Below are 23,868 nucleotides of genomic sequence, written 5' to 3' on the forward strand. Positions count from 1 at the left end.
CGTTGTTTATTGGTCTTTATCATTATTTTCCCTCGTTTTGGAATTTTATTCATTGCCATTATTTCTTTCTTTACCACAGGTTATACCCAAATGGTGATGGCATGGGCAAAAAGACACATATTTCCATATTCTTCGCCATTTTGAGGGGTGACTACGATGCAATTTTGACATGGCCCTTTTCTAAGAGAGTCATCTTTACAGTTTTCGATCAAAGCGGCGGGGCTCCTGTCAGGGATTCGTTTCGAACAGACCCCAACAGTTCGTCATTCAAACGGCCGACAACAGACATGAACATAGCTAGCGGGTGTCCCCTATTTCTACCGCTGTCCCGTTTACAAGGAAACGGTGGTTTCGTAAAGGACAATGTTATGTTTATCAAAACGCAGGTGGAAGATGTTCCAGGTCAATGAAGATATTTTCCTTCACCAGGTCAATGAAGATATTTTCCTTCACCAGGTCAATGAAGATATTTACTGTCACCAGATAGTGCTTGTCTGTTCTCATTTAAAGTATACACTGTAAGAATATTCATAAAATGAATGACAACAGGAGGATACTGTAGTCGTCCGAAATTCACGTCCATTCTCGCATTAAAGTCGTGGGATTCCGACAATTGTTTACAAGTGCGCGCTTTGTGTACGTTACGAGTCCTGTAAGACAGAACTCTTCAGTTTGAGAAGGGAATTATTTTCCCCATTTACTTGACTTTAATGTGCCATGATTTAACTTTTTTTGAAAATTAGGGATGAATGGGTAGATGTTTACATTTTTGATTAGTCAAACAAAATTGTGGTTTAATTAAAACTGGTTTGGCCCAAGGAATAGAGTGGCATTTGGTGAATATGCATTGGAAAAATATTCTTTTGATTTGCAAAATTACAAAAACAAGAAACGGATCAACAAATAAGTTTAATTTGTGAGCATGCGAGCAAGATATTTTAAATTTATATAGATATTTATAATCATATTGATGTTTAATAAGTCGGAGCTAAATTATTTTAGCGTCGTTTGTGAAACGATATTGTTACTTCATGTATGCAAAAAATTAAATAACAATATTGAATGTCCATTTTTCATTGTAAGTCTCATATTGATAAATATTTATGTGAAGTATTTTTTTATGTTGACAATTTTTTCCGTATGTAAATGAAAATGATATCTTTACGTAGATTGATTTTAGTTGAAACTTTTTTTTTTTTGAAGTCTGTGATATTCATTTTTTATGCCCTAACCGTTCTGCAACTCTTCAAAAACTTTCTTGCATCATGCATGTACAGTCTTTACTGTATAAAAATGCTGTGTCGAAGACATGTATATCTTTATATATATTTTACAGTGACTTATAGGTCCAATAGGCCAGATGTTTAATTATATTTGATTCAAGCCATATTAATTTGTTATACAATAACGCATGTAATTATAATAAATGATCTTCTTACTCTCCATTTAAACGGTTTGAATGAAAAGTTATTTATAACCCGTGTCCTTGTAATAAATGATTTATTTATGGTTTAAATAGTTTTAATATTTACAACCACATTTTTAGCTATTCCTCTATAATTTTCCCCCGGTTCCTTTATGCACAAAAAAGTAACGAATTCATGTAGGATAAAGAACAGAGAAAGAAAATAAGAAGTCAAAACAAAGAACAAAAAAAAAAACAACCCCAAAAATGGAGAAAAAAATAATAACACAAAAATTGGGATCATAAAAACAATTGAAAATAAGAAAAAATGTAATGATAGTGAATATTTTATATGAAGTATATAATAAAAATAAGAGGTATAAGATATTGAGTGCACGTATATTTATACTGAGGTAAAGTTTAGGATGATATAATGCAAGATTATTAATAACAGGTATTATTCAGAATCTTTTTGTTGACTTGATATATTGTTGAACTGCTTGAAAAATTGAGCAGTTGGTTTTATAGGGAAGTTGTCTATCGCCGAAAAGTAAAACATGCAATACTTGCTCATGATTGAGATTGTTTAGGTTTATATATTATTTTGAATACTGCGAATGAGCAATGTTCTGTGATTAATGTAAGTTGGACAAGCTTCTGTTTTAAGAAACAATTTTGTAAGTTCTCTGATGTTGAGTAAAAGAACAAACTGCAAATATGAAGAAAACCCCAAAAGTTATTAACTTTGAATCAGTGCCCCTACATGTACCAACATGTATGTTAGAATAGCAAGGTAAAATATTGTAAATCTTTTTGAGATAGGCAAAAAGCTTTGGGAGTTGGTTTGACCATAGTCCAATGCGTACAAGTAAACATTGCTAAGCTAACCATAAAAAGTAAGTAAAATTTATATTATCGTTATATGCATCGTACTGATGCATATAACAATATGAATTTTAAGATTTTAAGATAGAAGAAACGGCGATTTCCTCTATAGCCTATGTATGGAAATTTGAATATGTAGTCATTTCGTAACGTCTGTGTTTTTTTAGGTTGCTGAAAATGAAATAAATTGAATTAATAATAAAAGTAAGCAAAATTTAGATTTTTGTTATGTACACCAGTACGTAAGAATGAAGAAACGGCGATTTCTGTCATTATGTGCAGTCCGGGAATTTTTAGCTAGGTTGTTGCAATTTTCGTTGATAAACTGGTTAGAACTGGATCGTATAGATTTCAGTCCTGTCAATTTCTATTGAGCTATGAATCACACTTGGCTTTTAAAGATAGATATAGAAGAACATACTCAGTGGAAGTAAATATAAATGTAAAGATATGATCGCATTTTGAGAAATTTAAAGCATACAAGCAAATCGAAATTACATATTCTGATTATTTTCTTCAGTATTTCCTAGGAAAACTGAGGATTGTTCTATATTGAAATATATAGTATACTAGTTTATTTTTAAATCATCAGGCCAACTGACATTTCCAATTTTATACATGTACAAGTAATGTACAAACCAATAACACGTGTTTTAAATACCTTCGAACACTAGAACTTTGCATTTACAATTCCATAAACGCACCTGTTGCAAATACAATAACTGTCTAACCATCACTTGCTATTTGCACAACATACATATAAGTTTCTATATGAGCAACTACACCATCTTTCAGTTACAAAATGGATCACGTATTGTTTCATGTTTACTATACACAATTAACATGCCTTAATTTGCTGTGAACAATTTATGTTTTTTATTGGATTTTTTGTTTGTTTTATTTTTTTTGGGGGGGGGGGTCGGGTCGATTTTTGTTCTTTCATTCGAGTAATGCTTATACATGTATATATGCCAGAAGAGTAGAAGACGGATTTGAAGCCATTGAAGAATCAAGAGTATGAAACCATGCCATTATCTTTAAATCTTGTCTTGTAAGCTGTTGGGACTTGTCTTTCGTCGAAATAAATGAGAATTAAAAAAAAACTTTTAAAAATTATGTTGTTATTTATGTAGATTTTTTCTGCTAACCGGTTAACAAGAAATAATGGCATAAGACGGTCATTTAGATATAACGTCATTTAGACAACCGGGTTTAATCATTCTGTTGTAAGGTTTTTGTGTTTATGTGGCTCTTGCATATTTCCAGTTGTAAACACTCGGCGATGATAAAAAAGTGATTGACTAATTGTTACCTAAATTTCACAGGTGATAAATTAGTTCTAAGTGAACTAATATTATCTATTAAGCAAATACATTTGTTACAACGAATGACATTTGCAATATTTATGAACTATGTTTCATAAGCATGAGATAAGGTTATGATCTTATATACATTTCACCGATTCAGTTTGAGTCGGGACGTGTATACTAGTACGTCCTTTGATATATGATTAATGTGAAGCATTTCGAATTAAAATCATTTTAATTTTTTTAATTGACTTGTAATTCGGTGTATTTTTACTCTCTTAAACTGAAGAGTAAACGTGACATGATTCTTGTTTCTCTCGAGAAACGTGAATTTCTCCTCTTGCTATTCATTCAAAGTTATCTCAAAACTTTTAGGCTTTGAATCATCGCAAGAATATGGCTAGACCAAAAGACAAGTTTCGGAGTCAAACCTTTGGAGATGCATTTCTTGATAAAAGTGAAAGAGAGCGTTCTCGTCTAAAGTTGACCTTAGCCAAACAGATGCAAAAAGATATTGGAAGGTACATTTGTTTGATAGACAGAGAATAACAAATCTTATGGTGAATTGTATATTACCATTTGTAGTTTTTGTTAGCAAATACATGTACAATGTTATGGTTCAAACACTTTACCTTTAGAATGTTGGACGAAGAAATACACTCAGACCTGACAATAGCTGTTGGCAATCGAACAATTCAAGTGCACAGGTTTTTCATAAAGACCAGGTAATTTATGATTGATTCTATCACAAAAAAGGTTTTAGCATTTGATGATGACGTATATTAATCAATATACAGAGGTACAAGAAAAAGAAATGTAATTAATGATTATACATTACACTGAGACTTTAAGTGTATCTCTACCTGTTGTTTAACACAAAAAATGTCTATTGAATAAAACCTTCATAGTTGGTTGATCTAAATGTATACCATATTTTATGACCACTGCAAAAATAATGCTTTTATCACTTATGAATATATTCTTATCAACACTGCATTAGTTTTCTTAATCATTTTATTTATATTTCTTTGGGGGAAAAACAAAGTTCCGAATGTGTTAATATAATAAAAATTCTAATGAGACATTTTAGTAGAAATAAAATTAGGCAATGTACAATTTCACCTTTTGTAGAAATAGTCATAAAATAAATTGATATAATTTACTGTATAAGTAAGTAATTTATTTTATATTTATTTTATATGTATATATAAATGATTATTATACAATTTTAATAGGACTTTAAGGTTTTACATGTATAATAATAAAGGTGATTTAAGCATTAAAAAATAATCAGCATTTACAATATTTTTACCTATTGGGGGTTTTTATACTAAGAAGATGCATATGAATCAGCAAAAAATCCACCTAGGTAATCAGAGGATAAAACCAAATATATTCTCTCTGTTTCCATATTTTACTTTGTTTACAAGTATTTATTTTTACTTCAAAACATTTATCTTTGAAAATATATCAATTCTGAAAGTCTTAGTGGTAAAATTATTCAATTCTTAAGAATTTTGCATGAAAAATTTTATTTGAACTTTATTTACCGTAATAGCCAAACAATCAGGTTTTGCTGAGTACTTGTAAAAAAAAATGACAACATGAAAATGGTAAAATGCCCCCACCCCCCCCCCCCCCCCAAAAAAAAATGGTAAAAAATGATTAAAATTTCCAAAGAATATTCAGCTTTTTAACACATTTATTATTTTCTGGCTCATTTTTGAAAAGTTCATTCAATATCTCAAGCTTAATATCATCTGTATGATTTATTCAAATAGGTTCATGAACAGAAAAAAAAATATTTATCAACAATACATATACTTCCTAAAATTAACAATGATCGGTTGATGTGTGTTTTTAAACATTGCAGAAGTAAAAGAATTTATGAGAGATTTGTGGAATTGGCCAATGCTGAGCCTCAAAGCAAACTACTGACAATGCCATGGTGGCTTGATTATGACACTTTGATTATACTGTTTCAGTAAGTAAATATGAATATGATTTGAAATTTTAATGTTATTATTCATAATGTATTTTAGAAAAAAAAATCTTCAATTCCTATAAACAAAAAATGCATGTACATGTTTTTTTTATTAGAGTTATAGCCCTTAGACTTTGACATACAAGTGTTTTAAAGAAGAACAGTAGATGTATGCATTGAACTGATTTCCATTTTTTTGCTCTATTGCTTTGTATACATGTATATATATATGACCTACACATGGACATTTGTTGTAATTCACAGATAAAGAATTATTTCATTCTTTCTGTAGTCAGCTGTACAATGTTAATTCTGTGGATGGAGAGATTGATGAGATAGACATTGCAGCTGGTTACACAATGGTGGACTATCTCCTCTCCCTGTTGTCTGAGAAGAAGCCAGAGAGTGTGAGGAGAAGAATGATGAGGATCAGAAAGGAAGAAGAGGACATGAATGGGGAGGAGACAACAGACCCATTGGAGGAGTCAGAAGTCCTCACCAATGGGGTGCAGGATTTGCACAATGAAACTGTCACCAGAGACGAAGAGGTTCAGAACAAAGTGATTCCCCATGTGAATGGTGTAGAGGAGTGTAATACATTAGCAGAAAAAGTGACATTAGATGGAGAAAATGATATACAAGACAATAGATGTGATAAATATGATTCAGATAACACAGACATTTTGCAAAAAGTCACTGAAGAGGACACAAAACTAAGTGATGTTGATGATGTGGTGGAAGAGAATCCTAATCTCTCAGAACTGATCAAAATGTCTTACGACATCACCGTCCCATATAACACTTGCAGTGTTTTAGGGGAGGACCTACTTCGTGGATTTTTACAGGACCTAGATTATGATTGTATTATCACAGTGTCTGATGTCCATTTCAAAGCTCACAGGTAAAACAAAGGTGCTATTAAAAAAACACTTCTTTTTGTTGTTATTTGAAATTGGGAATCAAATTCTTTAACAATATTTAGCTCTATGCATATTGTTTCTTTTTATAAATTTTATATCATTTTGAAAACAAGATAAAGAACATTTGAAGTGAATTCTTTTTTTAAGTTTAATTCAATACAATGTATTAAAGAATAAACTCTTAAAAGTCAGTGTATGAAGTAAAGGTATAAAACAAGCTATGAAATGGGTTACATATATTTTATTAAGAAAAAGAGAGGAAGAATGTTTTATCTATAACAAAATATGGACTATGGAGAAGCATTGATTCAATTAGATTTCTATTTTATCATCTTTTCTTCCATAGGTCATTGCTCACTGCCAGATCAGCCTACTTTGAAGCTATGTTGTCGGGATCTTGGGTAGAGAGTGATTCTCATGAAATTAAACTTGAAGGGTAAAGCACATGTAAAATGATTTATTTTATTTCTCATTTAAGAATCTTAAGAATCAAATTACTTTAACTCAAAAATTAAGAAAGGATTTAGAATTTATTCAAAGTACCACAGGTATACTTAAATTTTGCAAAAAAATAATACATATATAACATTATCATTTTTTGCAATAAACCTGTTGTGTCCTATCCAGTTGATATCGTAGCTTTTGGTAATTTTTTAAGAATGGATACAGGTATTGGTATGTTAAACATTGTATAAGAATAGTCGTGTTAGGAGAAAAATCCTGTTGTTCCTTCACAGTGTTACCCCTGGTGTGATGGAGCAGACCCTACTGTACCTGTATGGAGGTGTAACCGACCTGATAGACAGCTGTACGCTCAGTGAGCTAATCATGGTAGCGGATATGTACGGGTTGGACGGCCTCAGGGATGTCGTTTTGTATAACCTGCGGAGAGATTATTGCCATTTCTTCCATAAGGTTACCAGTTACTGACATATCTTGTATTATGGGGTAGAGGGATAAGGAAACTCGTGTTCAGTGACATAACTGATGTCATGTCTGGTTGTGCAAGGGAAAACTTCAAAAAAGGAAATAAATTTTGTTATTCAAAAAGTGTTACTTTTGACAGCTGTTTTGTAATTCAGATTAATCTTGTGAAGCATGAAAGATCTGTGTGTGGGAATGTTGTGTATGTATTTATAATTATCAGAGAAAATATCACTGCCATCTACTGAGAGGACAGTACTCTGAGACAATTTTTTGGCATTGACATTTTTTTAAATACATAAATATTTGCCTTACATATCATATGTGGAAAAATGCTTTCCTAAGACATTATCAATTACGGTATATTAACAAGAGAAAAAAATTCAAGTTTTCTACATGTACCTTACCTGTGAAAAGCAAAATTTTAATTGATATAATACTCTTTTATTTATACATATACATGTACATGAAGGAAACACATTAAGTAGTTGAAATGTAGAATAAACTGATCATTTATTTTCAGCCCTGTTCTGTCTGTGAGGAAGGTGTACTGATAACCCTCTGTCTGACTGTCACATACAACATGGCAGAAATGCAGGAACGGTGCACAAAATGGATTAACAATCATCGCATCAAGATCTGGAGGACAGAGGCATTTGCTCGATTGCCACCAGAGATTATTGAAATTTGTTACAATACAGCAGCATCTAGCATGGTAAACAGCTTGTATTGAATTGAATTGAATTGAATTGTATGGAGACAACCTTTTTACACGTTTATTTTCGATATGATTTCAACTATCTTCTACCTTATTTTTAAAGCTTTTTGAAAAAAACATTAATTTTGGGGGCAAAAAATGCATAATACCACACATAGTCCTTTTATCAATATTCATTAGAATAATCCACAAAATAACATTCCTATAAACCTTAAAAAAAACAAAACAGTACTGTCAGTTTTCAAAAACTGCTCTAACAAATTTAAGTGAATCCGCGGTAGACAAGGTTAACGTAATAAGTCTTGTTAGATTCATTATTTGATTTTAATCCACTATAAACATTATTGTAGGATATTTCTAATGTCATCCGAGTAATGATGGATTGTCAGAGAATGAATCGAACCATTCCTCATTTAAAGCACAATGTGACTGTTCTCCACTACATCACTCTGCTGATGGACAGTGCCACGGAATACACCAGTCAGAACTTCAACCGCCTGATTAACAGTCCCCATTTCATCAATCTTGACAAGGTAGTCATCTTTCTCATCATTATCTGGTGAATTCAACATACCAGGCCTCAAGATTAAAATTGAGAACAGAAATAATTCAAAATTTACAACAAACATTACTTTCAAAATAAATTTTATGTTCTCATGTCTGCTTTCTAAATTTTACAAACTTGTAATTTTTCAGAAATGTTTTATTAAAAAAGGAATCAAAATGCTCGATATATAAAATTTGACTAGCCAGTAAATCTGTTCTCAGTTTATGGTATATGTACATGAATTACCAATGGTATCAGGGTTGGTAATGAGTATGACTTGCCAGAAGGGTTTTTTTAAATGAAATTTTCAAATTTCAATCAATGAGTTGTTTTCAATTGCAGGACCTTGCCTTCAAGATTGACTTGTTGGAGGAGCTATTTGAGAGTGTGATAAAGTCTTTATCCATGAAAACAGCATGTCTGGCGTACGTTAGTTTGACCAAGGTTTACAAAAATGTGACAGAAGGGGGGGAATATTACGTTTGTTATGCTGGTGAGGTAAGGACTACAGATAACAACATTTTTAATTACTATGCAAGAATTTTTCAAATATTTTTGTACACGTTTCTGTTCATGGATAAAATTAAGCTGAAAGTTGACTTTCAATGTATTGTTAAATGTACCGGTATATGTACAGTACAATTTATGTTACTTCTAAAAATAGGCTCAGAAACTCTGGACATAGAAATACGTAACTGCTATTTATATTAATTATCTTACAATTTTGTTCAATAAAGTGTGTTCTCTGCTTCTTTTCAGTTCATATATTTTTAATTAAATTTTTTTTTGCAGAACTGTAATATAGGCGAGAAGTTTATTTCCTCTCTTCTGAAAATGTCTGAAGCTTTCTTAAAGATGCACATCCACCAAGTGATTAACACTGAGAACTGGGATCTACTTCCTAAGGATTTCCAAACACACCTACTAGCAAGTATGTTAAATTCTCTTGAGGGCAGAAAATATTTCTCATTCTTTGAACTTTATAAACATTCGTAACATTCAAAGTCTAGTGTTTGGCTCATGGGAATGAGATTTGCTTTGTGCATGTAGATGTATAAGCTTGCAAATTAAAATCTTTTTTAGCTTCCAATTTCGTATGGGTGGAAGGGTTTTCAAAAAGCAGGAAAGCACCTCCAAAACTTACCAGTATGCAGGAGGTAGGAGTTTTCATTCTTTTTTCAGGAGGAACACAGCAAGATTCCATAGATGATGAAAATTGAGTGCATTTTGCAAAATATTGGGGTTGTTTGGATTAAAAAAAAAGTCTAGTACATGTAGTAAATTAAGCTGAAAGATTTTTATAGATAATTTCTTTTACAGAAATCCAGTCCTCATAGTGAAAAGCAAGGTGCTTCCCAGAAATCAGTGACTGACAAGAACATGGCCACATCATTAACCAGTGTTGGTAGAGACTCTTCCAGGAGACAGGTCATGAGACCCCAAAAACCACTCCCTAAAAAAACAAACCAGAAACTTACCTCTACAAGCACAAAGGATGGCCAACTGAAACAAAGACTCAGTCCACGTGGAAGTGTAGAGAGCATCTCTTCAAGAGGAAGTGTCTCTACTAGAGGGAGTCAGTCCTCTACCAGAGCAAGTCCTACAGAGTTTGGGCCAGTGGTAGGCAATGGCATTTTGCTGGCTGATATTCCGTTAGAACCAGTCGATGATGGAGTGGCTCAAAGAGCCATTTTACCACCATCTATACACTCTATAGAACAATTACAACCAATTCTTGTATGGGAACAAGTGACTCAAAATAACTAAAAAAATTATACCATTATTTGGATTTTTACCTTCTACCAGTACTTATGAATATTCAAATATAATAGGGCATAGTTTTGATGGGTATTATTTTAAGCTACCTGATGATCCATTTAGTAGCTATTTTGATGAGCATTTGTTGATCTGTTCACTTTCATTCTTTTGAATTACATGATCAAACTTAGCTGGACACATTGTCTCAATCCATGAATGAGAGAATCATGCTGTTTTTCAGAATTTTTGTTGAAAATGAAACAATATGATTACCTCTGAAACAAGAATTCAAGGTAACATTTGGTGGATTTTTAGCTCTTTTAAATAACAGGGTAAGATTCGAGACTTTCTTGTGATAAACTTATCTTTAGCAGTTACATGTAAAAGAAACTGTGTGAAATACAGTAGTTGAATTCCTTTAAAAATGAAGCAGATTACTTATTCAAAATTGAAAAAAAGCTTTGTGTTTTAGGTATAAAATTGTTAATAATAGCTACCATGGATTTCATGACATACTTGTCTATTTTGAATACACAATAAACTTGTCTGAACACTGCTGTAAAAACTAAATTTCATATAATAGAAATTTGCAAGAATGATCTAGTTTTGGATATTGCTCTCTGTGAACCAGCCTTTAGTATTGCAGATAAATGAGTCGCTGTGGACTGGTTGACCAGTGGTAAATTTCTTATTGAAGTTGGTTTACAGTATGTGTTTGTGTTGTCACCGTTGTGCAAACTTTACTGTGAACTGCACCGAATTTTGTATGCGATGAAAATCTGTTTATATATTGTGAAATGTACATTTTATATTGCATTTATCTACAGTTACATTATATCAGGTATGTTTCTTTTCCTAAGTCTTAAAGTCGTCTATGGAAGTAAATTGCAGTTTATGGTGATTACTATGATTAAGAAATGTGATTTCTAGTTTATTGATATTTCTCAAATCACAATTTTTTTTATAGCTATGTTTGTTAAATGATAAAAGATTTAGCTGTAATTTACAACCGACAGGCAGGTGAAAACTACATGTGACAAAATTGTTAATCATAGTTCAGATCCTGCCATATGAAAAACTACGCTAGTCAAGGGGCCAACTTTTCTAGGATGAAGTTTGTAAAATTGATGGAACCCACGATCGCATAGCTTTTATACAAGTATCCAAGACCTTAGATTTAAACTGTTAAATTTCAGCAACCAATTTCCCAATAAAGCTATGACAAGTGTTCTTTTTAAGCAGATTAAAACAAGGACAATGAATAAAATGTCTAAAGTAAGTCTACTACGATTGATGTTGTTTGACTTTAAATTGTACATTTATTCGTATTTGAATGCAATTCGGCTTTTTTTCTTACAGTTTTTTTTTCACCAGAAAGGGTTGCAATTTGAAAAGCTTGTTGATTTGATAAAGCATTTTCATCTAAAATGCAAACACAATTATTTCATTTATATGCCTGTATTTGAGCAATACATTGTATTTGATATAGTACAATTTTATGTATAAATATGTGTATTTCATTGCTCTCAAAAAGAGGCAAGAATTCTAGATTTTTTTAAAGAATTCTGTTGATACTTTTGTTTAAGAATATCTGTGATATCATTTGTTTTGTTAAATTGTTTGAGGTTATTTTTCCTTTACAGAATGAAACTTTTACAAGTATTTTTTTTTTTTTCGAAACCTCTTTTATGCAGAATAAAACATATAAATCTGCCATCAGCGTTGTTTCTTAAACCATGCGGTGGAATTAACCGCATGGTACCGATCATCAGATCAACGCTTAGGTTAGCTATTTCACCAGGTTATAAGGCATTAGACTCTACAGTTTCATTAATAAATCATATATTACATAAATGAATAGAGAGCTTTAGACTGGAGGCGCTTCTGTAGTGTGGTCAGTTCCTCTGATCCCCCACCAGGGAACACACATGCGGCCGTCAGTAAATTTCCAGTAACTCTGATCTATAATAATCAGGTAATTAATCCTTTTTTTCCTTTTACTTTTAACCTGAATTACCGGTGAGTACGAAAAAAATCCCTGTTGAGATAATATCACGAATAGTCGTGTTGAAAACCAAGAGAAGTTAAGATGGTAAATATCGTTTTATTTCTTTCGTCAGGTCTGTAGATTTTATAGGGACATATGAATTATTTTACGAAATATACCTCAAAACTATAACTTATCTCTTGTTTTAATGAACTTTTATAGTATAATACTTTAATTTGATTTAAGAATTTTCTTCTGAAATCTTGATGTGACGGTATATCGTTGAAGTTTTGACCCTTTTAAGCTTATATTGAACTGCATTAAATTGCATTAAAATCAAATTGCAGTAGAATAAGGGTACTAATTTTGGCTTTCCGTTATTTGTTACAGCGAAAAAGAGCACTACAAAAATCAAACACATTATTTCTAATAAGATTGTGTCCATTAATTAATTGGCGCTTTATTTATTTTCACATGTTAAAGGGACTTGGATACGATTTGAGATCAAATTTTTATTTTTTATTTTTATGTATAAAATGGTTTGCTTGTGCATTTTGAATTATGAAACAAAATATAAATGTTAGATGTCAAGTGTCTAGCGAGATACAGACATAAGAATTCATTGCTAAGTAAACAAAGCTCGAGTCTTATATTTGTTTACAAATAATATAAAGTAAAGAAATTACCATTTATTTGACAAAATGACTTGTGGCAAACAAGATAAACTGATTCAATGTGTTCATAAATAATATTATCAACAAAAGAAAGCACTTTTTCATTGAAACTTATAACAATACAACACATATTTAAACAATAACAAGACTCAAGCTTTGTTTACAAAACAAAGAATTTCAAACTCTGTATCTTGCTTGTAACTCAATATTTGACTTTAAAATTTTGAGGAAGCAAGAACGATATCCATATCAACCATTCTAAACATTAAAAATGGAAAAATAAATTTTGAAAAATTTAAGCTCAAAATGTGTCTAAGTCCCTTTAAGTTATCATATGGATTATTTTTCAGGTTCTGAATGTAAAGGATCTCTTGGCAAGTCCCGCGAGACGGATGACTTATTTGGAGCCCAAGTGTAAGTAGTACTGTTACTAATCCATGCTTGGACCTTACGTCTTACGTCTCAGCTGAAATATAGCCTATATTTACGAGTGATGCAGGCACGTAGCAGACACTTTTTGGCGTGGGAAAGATTTTATTTGATGTTTATATAAAAATATGAATTAACATGGAGCCCCCCCCCCCCCCCACTTTTATTGGGCCATATAAAAAACTGATTTGAAAATAAGGAAAGAAACAAAATTGAAGTTATAGGTATACGTCGATACTTTGCCCCCCCCCCCCCTCCCACACAGACACACACTTTTAAAAACGATACTACGTGCCTGTGATGTAGCACATGTCTTAGACAGGTTTTTACAGAAGAAAAACATCAATGTGATTTACTTTATGATCTATAAATTTACAACGAGGATACTTTTCTTGAAAGAGGATAAAATGACGAATACTCGTGTTAAACGGAGGGTATGCTATGGGGGTCAAGACTTGATTTCGATAATTTTACTGTGATAATAAAATCAATTATAATTGAGCCCCAGACCCATTCTAGATCCGTGCCTGCATACATATTTATCTTTAACAAAACTAATGCATATATAGAATATCGTATTTTATAAATATTTTAATATTAAAGAAATAGGGATTGAGCACAAAAGCATGGGCGTGATAAAATCACATAGTAACTTTATTATTTTTTTACACGGGTCTTATAGCTCACCCGTAAGTGTACTGTCTGCCACACACGTTTACTTCATTGATCAGGTATTTTTTTTTGTACATATGCCTTATAGTTCACCCGTACATGTACTGTCCGCCACACGCCATTACTCCATTCATTTACATGTATTTTATTTTTCTGTACACAGGCCTTATAGCTCACCCGTACGTGTACTGCCCGCCGTACAAGGAAGAGGATGATGCATGGGGACTCCTTCTTCTGCTTGGCCTCGTTTTGATACTAGGCGAGAAATTTGCTACTGATGGTACAAATCTTGTGAACGACATAGCGAAAACCACTGCAACCACACTGATAGGGACCCCTGGTCCAATCAGCATTTTACTACCGCCGATTCTTTTTAATTAAAATCAACGCATGTGTTACAAATTTCTGTTGTTATTTCAGTGAATTTATTAGTGATATTTAGATTAAGCGAGAAGAATTGCTTTATTTTGGATTCTATTTGGTATAGAGTGCGCAAGCTTCACTTTATGCGTAGGTTTACTAAAGCTGACATAGCAGAGCGAATAAGTATCTACCGTATATTAGCATAATAAAATGATGAGATAATTTTTTTTAATTGTGTCGGTAGGATATGCCTCTTTCTCTAAACAAAAGTAATTTATCAAACGCATATGCATGATGGCATCCTATCGTGTGTTCCTTTTGTAAAGTTGACCTCACAGGCACTTTAATTTTTTGTTATCGTGCTGTAAAGAAATTCCATAAAAATTTAATTCAAACAGATATTTTTCTTGTACCGTATAATATTTTGTTTTCCGATCGGATTTTAAAATCATGTATAGGATTTTTGTTCAACCTATCAGAATTAAAATTTTATAGGAACTTCTTTATCGATAATTGCGACAGGAAAGTTTACATATCATATTTGAAAAATGTTTTCCAGTGAGAAATTTTTAATCTATATATTCTATAAAGGTAAATAATTCATAGAGTATATATTTCAAAGAGCTTAGATTCATCAATAAAAGCATGTTTATAATTAACTCTTTCAACAACGACACCGGTATGTCTAGTTTATTGCAGTTTCATTGATTTTCTCGTGGAATTTGTAGACATGGGAGAACTAACGTGATACTGGCATAAACAGTGCAGTGATTTTTGTTACATTTCATCATAAGAACACATTTACATGCACGTCTAGTATTTTATTTGATTCTGAGAGAAACACTCTTGGAAAACACACTGTAGTCCTCCAAGTCATGGTACTGACAAGACACCGGTGAATTCTAGTATTTACGCAGTCGCTGTTTACATTTTTTATGAAGAAGTTTTCAGTTATATTGGTTATCATTTCACAATAAACAGAATGCAGATGTGAGTTTTAATCCCGAGTCGATACAAAACGCTAATTTGGACCTGGCCCGGGACCAGGCCCTGGGTCAGGGCCGGGGTTAGGGCCGGGTATGATGGTGTCCATAATTTCTACGATGATTGGTGTGGACGACTGCCAAGGAATACAAAGCAGATAAAATATAAACAGTAACAAGAGTTTTTTTCTCTCTTTGTCGACTCTATCGCACTGTTGATAAACGCCATTTACCAAACCTGCAAATATCGAATACATGTGCATATAGTATATATATACTGTGGTGGTCTAGCGGTATTTGAAATAAATAATTGTCAAAGTTTACTCTTTGCGATTCATCAAAACAAAATTTGTACATTACAAGATGCACCAAAAACCGTTTGCATTCGCTTATTGATTCGGACACAATGAACAATGTAATGATCAGCAAATACCTTATAAGTTAAGGATAACTTTAATAAGAGTAAAATCATGTCTTAGTTTAATGGAAGGCAAATACTATTTAACACAGCAACACTCTTTATCGATAATTAACATATAAAACATCAATGTATGAAGAGAACAAAAGCGGTGACATGTCGGCACCTTGGCAAACATCTACTTTACACAAGATTTATATCGTCAGTACCGATCCGATCATAAATACTACATCTCTAATGCCTTGTTCATAATCTATGCATTTATAAGTTCTGTTTCAATTGCAAACCTATTAATAAATCGATCAAGCGAATGCATTTGTTAAATGTTTTTCTGTGTAATGATAAGGTCAAACTGAAGCACTGTTTCAAACAACAACGAGTTTCCTTTATTCTGGTACGTACGTTTAACAATACAAATAACGCTACAAATCGACATTTTTCTGTTAATATCCTTGCACATATTTTTAAGACAATGTAAAACGTCATCGGATTCACCGATGAATCAAATCATAGACATTAAATGTTATATGTCTGTGATTAAATGTAAAATTCACGCGGTCACGCCCTCTATAAAGGGATTATTGAAAATTTGTCGATATTTTACTAAAAATCTTTTCAAAAACCCATTTGGCCAGAAAAACTGAAAGTTTTGTAGAAGCATCCTCAGGTAGTGTAGTTGCACAATGTGGAGGGTTTTTACATCTTAAATAAGAATTTACACAGAATTATTTAAAAATCTTCTCAAAAACTGATTAGCATTAGCAAGAAAAGTTGTACTTTGGATCCTAGCTCGGATAGGGTTGATTAAAGTTTATTCACAGTATAACCTCGGGGGTTAGGGTGGGGCTACAATTAAGAGTCGAAAATTTACACAGGAATATTGAGAGAAAAATCTTACAATCTTCCTCAAAAACCATTTGGCCAGAAAATCTGATACTTGTGTTGAAGCATCCCCAAGTAAAGTAGATTCGACTGTGGGGTGTGGGTACAAGGGGTCGGAAATTTTAAATAGAAATAAATATCATCAAAAATACGGTCAAAAATATTTTTTTCTAAAACTGAAACAACAAAAGGAGCCCAATTTTTTACTTAGGTATATGTGGAGAAATTTTTTAAATCTTTAATTTTATAAACAAGATATCTACTAAGTTGTATATAGATACTTTGTATTTGATACTCTAAAAACTGTCCAAAGCTATTCTGGTCAGTTACGGCAGAGACATAAATAACAGAGATTGGCAACTCCGCGATTAGCGTGTTTTGTTGTTGAAAAATGGTATGGGACCAACCTTACTTTGAGAACTACATTTTAGTAAACTGAGATAATGATCTTAAACCAAAAGTATATTGTTTTAATGAAAAGTGTGCTTAGGTTTTAGACATTTTTGGAACAAAAATAGAAAAAAGAGATTAATATAATTTATAGAAAATATATTGGCCAGTTATAAAACATCGGCGAAATCTCGGACGACGGGTAGCCAACTGCCTTCTAAAGCTCCTCTTATAATATTGTTTATATGATATAAACTGATGAAAATATTATATTTTAAATGTTTATGTAATAGGTTTTAGCTCTTTATATTTCGATAAAATTGTTTATTAGAAAAATATACTGATTTAAGCTGGGAACACTTTACAATAGAGACAGCGGGATTTCGCGAGATTACGATCAGTTGCAAATCTCTGTTATTTATTTCTCTGGTTACGGCTACTGTTGCTCAAGTGAGCAAAGGGGCTTCTGAGCCTCATTTTTGTTACTGGATTTGTTCTGTTTTTGTTGTTTTTTTTTTTTTATTTATATTTTTTATGGGGGGGGTCGGGGTTGGGGTTGGGGGTTGCCTGTTAAGATGAGATATAGGAATGGGTGCTGCCCTGACCCTCCCCCCCCCCAAATTTTCTTCCTAGACCAGATAATTGTTACACTTTAACTATGCAACGTGTTAGATACATGGTACATGTAGGGAGTCTCTGTTGACTTCTTAACTTACACTGGAAGGTGGCCATTCTTTGAGTGAGTTGGTTTTATTCATACTAAGTTTAATACTGTAAACACTAAACAGGGTACTTACATAAATTGTTCAGATATTCATTCAAAAGTATATTTTCAGCAGAAGCATCAAAGCTTGCTCCGTAGATAGCGCCGGGTAATTGTTGGGAACTTCTGCGAATGAACAGCATTCCGAGGATTAATAACACTTGCAGACATTTTTTCGCCATTTACCTGAAAGGTAGGAAAACGTATAAATACAGGTTAGTTTTTGGGGTTATTTTTACAAAATTTAAAACAAAGTGTCCTTTACATGTGATGGATGCAACGAGTTATAGTTAGCATGGTGAATAGTGTGGAATTAAATGGTTCAATCCTTTGAATATCAACTATCATAGTCAATGAGCTCTATCATCTCACAAATTGGACTGATTTATGTTACACAGTACATTTAAACATTGAATGCTTATTTTTGGATGTCGTCGGTCCTGTCACACACCAAGCGGTGCACACAAATTGAATACCGGGCGTTAGCGCTGTATGATAATTTGTATGCACCGCTTGGTGTGTGACAGGACCGACGACATTTGGCTGTTCAATGTATGTTTCATATCCCTGACTAAGAGCGTATAGAATGACTTTACAGCGACAATACAAAGATATTTCATATAAAACACACATAATTATGACTCTAAATATAAACATTGAATGCTAATTTTTGGATGTCGTGGGTCTTGTAACACACCAAGCGGTGCATACAAATTATCATAACGCGCTAACGCGCGGTATTCAATTTGATAAACATGTACTGTATTGGTACATATATACTTAACACAACTATTGAACTACTGAGCTCTCAATGTATATCTTCTCTTAGAGGAGCGGGTTGGGGGGGGGGGGGAGGGGGAGGGGGGGGGTACAGTTATATATCGTTAGAAGCTGGGTAGGGGACCTGTATTGATCACTTGGCCCTGGTGAATACATGTTGGAGAGGAATTAGTATGAAGCATTGTAATTAAATAATCACCATATAAGCTCTGCAGGTTTGAGACGCCTCTATATTGAGACGTACATGTACTTCCTATCTAAATAAACAATAAAATCAACTCTATAATTATAATATTGTTACCGAACAGTGTAATGTAGAAGAGCGTTAACTACAAATCTGTAAGTCAGGAGTTTTAAAATTTTGTTAAACATTTTTAAATGGGTAAATGTTGTAAAATTTCAAAATCTTATACCGGTGAAAGTATTTTGATTATAATGTACCTTCGTTCACATAAAAATCGACAGGTGTCCATACCACCTTAATGTCAGGCTCAGAGTAGGGATATGAATTGATCAAACATCGCGATGTGATGATCACAAAGAAAATTTGCTAATAAAGCATGTAAAATGCCTATTTTAAGACGGATAAGATTCTGATAAATAAAGATATCAAAAAATCTTATAATTCTTTTGAAATTCATTCAAAACAATGTATATTAATTAAACATAACAACGATTTAAAACTCTTAGATGAGTTCAATGTGTCACGGTGTGAAATTCAATCTTTCGGACTATTTTTAATTATTGTGTAAATTATGTTTTTCGGACTTTGTGTTAATTGTTACAAAAACTTTTCATCTATTTCGACAACTGTTTTATAAACGTTATAAATTCCGCGCAGCATTAATCCCACCTGAAGCACAATCAGTGATGGACAGCTAATCTTTTAATTGACTTCTGTTTATGTTTATTGACACTTAAGCTTCTTTCATCTTATTAATCCTTTTATGTACATGCTGCTAAAATGTCCCTAGTCACTCAATAACTGTTTGATAATTGATTTACTTACATCTACTTCTTATGTTAATCCTTCATTGTGTTGTTCCATTGTTCATTATATATTATTCTGAATTGTAAATTATAGTCAGTTGGAATCAGACCTTCGGTGCTGATGCATACCAAACTCACGTAAAAGTATATTTCATGTAAAATCTATATAAAAGTCTGAAAACTAAAACGCGTGTTGGCTTGTTGGAGGTTTCATGAGGCTGGGTCCAACAATAAGAGAATAAGCTCACGGTTGGCCCAGTGTTAGTCCGGTACGGGAGAAAGCCCCCCGTAATATTTGGTGGAGAATCCGGGTAACGACACCCGGGACTGCTACATATATTTTGTAGTAGTCAGATCCTGGACCTCTACAACAGTTTAGCGAGTTTCCCTAGATTCAGAGTCTACAGATGAAGAAGACGATTTAAACTAGATACAACATGGAATATTCTTTCCGACCGCAGTGGAGACAGAAGAAGCTCAGCTTCCCCTCAAGTCAGCGTCCAGTGTGCGGAAGGTGTGGAAACGTGCATCCCCACGTTTTATGTTTCGCGTTCAACCAGAAGTGTTACCGATGTCACAGAATTGGACATTATTCCAGAATGTGTTTTACACAGATGAAGACACCAACAAAATGTGTTGAAAAGGAAGCAGGTTTGGGTCGTAAAAAGACGCGAGACATGAAACGACTGTGCAAATATCTTGAAAACAAACGTACTTTGAGAGAATTGCCGTTTAATTCAATTCGTAACAATCAATTTCATTCTTTGTTTGATACCTCAAGTATTCTACGAACTGAGCTACACAACATTAAGATTCAGCTACGCAAGTCCGATCTACTTACGAAGAGTATGGCTGAAAATCTACAACGTGCTAAGTCTGAGAACGCAAGACTTCAAAGTGAAAATACGGATTTGAGAACAAAGCTCCAAGAAAACTCTAAACGTTCTGACATTGATATTTATGTGAAAAAAATACAAAGATTAGAAGCAGAGGCACACGGTGATAAAGTACTCATGGATTTAATGCAGAGGAAACTAAAAGATATCGGGAGTGAACGTTCTCAATATGTAATGAAAATTCAGACAGAGGCTGACGACACAATCAAACAGCTGAGGGAACAAAACAACGCCCTGCTGCAGACCATTTATGTATTGGAATGTGATAACGAACATCTAGAGGCCGTGTTGCACGATAAACAACTTGACCGCCGATTTCAACCACACAGGCAGCAAAGAAGACAACAACGCGGTTACCGTCGATGATGAAAATTCAAAACACGAGGACGTGTTTTACGCGGACGCGAAGCATGTGTCACGGTGTGAAATTCAATCTTTCGGACTATTTTTAATTATTGTGTAAATTATGTTTTTCGGACTTTGTGTTAATTGTTACAAAAACTTTTCATCTATTTCGACAACTGTTTTATAAACGTTATAAATTCCGCGCAGCATTAATCCCACCTGAAGCACAATCAGTGATGGACAGCTAATCTTTTAATTGACTTCTGTTTATGTTTATTGACACTTAAGCTTCTTTCATCTTATTAATCCTTTTATGTACATGCTGCTAAAATGTCCCTAGTCACTCAATAACTGTTTGATAATTGATTTACTTACATCTGTACTTCTTATGTTAATCCTTCATTGTGTTGTTCCATTGTTCATTATATATTATTCTGAATTGTAAATTATAGTCAGTTGGAATCAGACCTTCGGTGCTGATGCATACCAAACTCACGTAAAAGTATATTTCATGTAAAATCTATATAAAAGTCTGAAAACTAAAACGCGTGTTGGCTTGTTGGAGGTTTCATGAGGCTGGGTCCAACAATAAGAGAATAAGCTCACGGTTGGCCCAGTGTTAGTCCGGTACGGGAGAAAGCCCCCCGTAATAAATACTTGAAATATGTTGATGATTTAAACTGGTGTATTGCGTATCAATCCCCCTAAATTCATTTTTTTAGAACTTTGATTCTTTTTTTTAGAGTGGTTCTGTGCTAGATAATTTTGCCATTGTCTACTAGAGGTCCGATAGAAAACAAATCGATTTTGATCGACATAAACGTGGAGTGATGACCCAGTATACATTAAAAGTGTCATTTTGCATCACAACCAATTAACAATTTATTAAAAAAATATGAGTCTCTTAATTCGTGGCTAGAGTCGCATATAGCATTTAAATAACACATATCTATCCTCGTGACTGAACTCAGTAGTTTGAGCCCAAGACATATGGAAACCTTTTAGAACTATGCTATTTAGGTTGAGGGTTCGATACCAACAACATTTTGGAAAATAACTTTTTCTTATCCTTTGTTAACTTATACATCTATATTCAAACTGAATATAGTTAGAAATTGAGCTTTTGCCCACATGTATTATATTTTGCTTTTTTAAAAAGGCGTGTTCTCGCCTTAATTAAGCTAAACGCCATTCTTCGTTTATTAATGGCGTTATTGCACTGTTTATTCTATATTTAATATTATATGCTTTTGTTTGATTTGAAGACTATTTCAATCTCCTTAAAACAAGAGCTCTGTATAAATTTTGCCTGTCTCCCTGCCCTACCCATAATAAAAATATGTTGCATCGGAACATATCATATTTTGCAATATGAACGTCAAACTGGTATTAGTATGTTAAACTAGCCCTAAAAGGGGCATAGTCACGATTTTAGTCAAAGATTATTTTTAGGGTTTTAATGTTTACAATGCTTCAGTAAGGAATTTTTTTTAAGGCAACCAAAATTTTAGTGTCATTCGTTAGTTATAGGCGATATACAGAGCTACGAAATTCACGTGACAGACAACATAAAAAGAGACGGTCAATTTGCACATTAAAATATTTTTTAAAGAGTTATCTCCCCTTGATAAAAAAACAGAAAAATTTAAATTCCTCAAAATATCTGCGGTAAATGAATCATTTTATTTCATATTTTAATAACGAGAAAGTTTATGTTGACTTCAATGCAAAATTCAAGTTGTAATTAGTTGGACCAAAATAAAATTTTTGAAAATTCCTCTGGTGGAGTATTTTTATTTGATAACACCTTCAAAATGATATCATGATTAAGAATATGGACCATTCATTTATTAGGTACAAAATGTGGTCGTTATACATCGAATACCTTAAGTGTCCTTTCCGATATATTTAGTAATGCTGTATATTTTATTTGATAAAATGAAATATATCTGAAAGGACATTAGTAAACAAAGATTTTGTTTACATTATGAAAGTTGAAGTAAAAATTCCAGTTTTAGACCTAAAATGAATGTGTTAAACGTTAAGAACTGTTTATTTATGCTTAAAATGAATAAGAACATAGACAAATCAGCTTGAATAAGATTTTTATTGGTATATTGAACCCATGTAAACAAAAAAAAGGGCGCGAGCCTTGTTTACATGACAAAGAATTGTGGGCCCTTTACATGTATCTTGCTTTTAACTCTAGACCGACTCTCCAATTTTATTTGGTCGTTACAAATGCATTCCTAAAGTAAATAATAAAAGCAAAAAAATAGAATTTGACTAAATTCGTGACCATGCCCCTTTAAAGCAATAAAATTCTTTTGTGAAAATGCAATCTCTTGCTAAAAATAACATTTATTAATTATCTTCTATCAATGTTATTCAAAATAATAATACTCTTCTATCAAAGTTATTCAGAGGCTCAAATTGAAGCAAAATTACATTATTGTCGCTCTGTTCAATAATTGGTTTGTTACATTTTTTCCTTAGAGGATAATTTTCAGCTCATATTATAAAGAACAATACTTGTAATGGATTTATCAAGTCATATATTACCTTTTTTCGTTTTAAACAATGTATACATTCATTTCCCGTTTACATTAATCTTAATCCAGTTTTGAACACAATATGAATATCCACGGTCTATCTTGCTAAATTGCTAATGAGAGAATTTCTTGCGGATATGGATATAAATGACATAAAGCGAATACCGCCAAACCTGTGTAGGTAATAGTGCGGTAAGATTGAGACAGGGAAACACACGTGTATCGTGTACGCTTATGTCAGTTACCAGTACCCGACGTAATACGGCTGTAGGAGAAACATGTTTTGTCAATGTGTG

General features: G+C 32.8%; 2 protein-coding genes and 1 long non-coding RNA gene across 3 annotated transcripts in view; 2 read left to right on the forward strand and 1 right to left on the reverse strand.

Annotated features, from left to right (window-relative positions):
• Positions 1 to 12,158, forward strand: part of LOC128156751 (uncharacterized) — a 36,852-nt gene extending 24,694 nt beyond the window's left edge. The window contains 13 exon segments of the mRNA XM_052819036.1: positions 80 to 353; positions 3,973 to 4,118; positions 4,236 to 4,322; positions 5,471 to 5,581; positions 5,874 to 6,482; positions 6,848 to 6,937; positions 7,239 to 7,416; positions 7,949 to 8,140; positions 8,494 to 8,676; positions 9,033 to 9,188; positions 9,483 to 9,621; positions 9,774 to 9,847; positions 10,011 to 12,158. Coding sequence (XP_052674996.1) covers positions 80 to 353; positions 3,973 to 4,118; positions 4,236 to 4,322; positions 5,471 to 5,581; positions 5,874 to 6,482; positions 6,848 to 6,937; positions 7,239 to 7,416; positions 7,949 to 8,140; positions 8,494 to 8,676; positions 9,033 to 9,188; positions 9,483 to 9,621; positions 9,774 to 9,847; positions 10,011 to 10,457 — 2,686 coding nt within the window. The 3' untranslated portion in view covers positions 10,458 to 12,158.
• On the forward strand, positions 11,715 to 14,612 carry LOC128157023 (uncharacterized). The gene is made up of 4 exons (XM_052819373.1): positions 11,715 to 11,723; positions 12,310 to 12,423; positions 13,460 to 13,523; positions 14,374 to 14,612. Exons 1-4 carry the CDS (start codon positions 11,715 to 11,717, stop codon positions 14,589 to 14,591), a joined length of 405 nt encoding a protein of 134 aa, XP_052675333.1. The 3' UTR covers positions 14,592 to 14,612.
• A 634-nt stretch (positions 14,613 to 15,246) lies between these two features.
• Positions 15,247 to 23,716, reverse strand: LOC128156752 (uncharacterized). Its single transcript, XR_008239760.1, has 3 exons — positions 23,583 to 23,716; positions 18,044 to 18,195; positions 15,247 to 15,794 (listed from the first exon to the last, which is right to left on the reverse strand). It is a non-coding gene; the product is annotated as an uncharacterized LOC128156752 (long non-coding RNA).
• Between the last annotated feature and the right edge of the window lie 152 nt (positions 23,717 to 23,868).

This window comes from Crassostrea angulata, chromosome 7 (genome assembly GCF_025612915.1).
Source record: "Crassostrea angulata isolate pt1a10 chromosome 7, ASM2561291v2, whole genome shotgun sequence".
NCBI classification, from domain to species: Eukaryota; Metazoa; Mollusca; class Bivalvia; order Ostreida; family Ostreidae; genus Magallana; species Magallana angulata.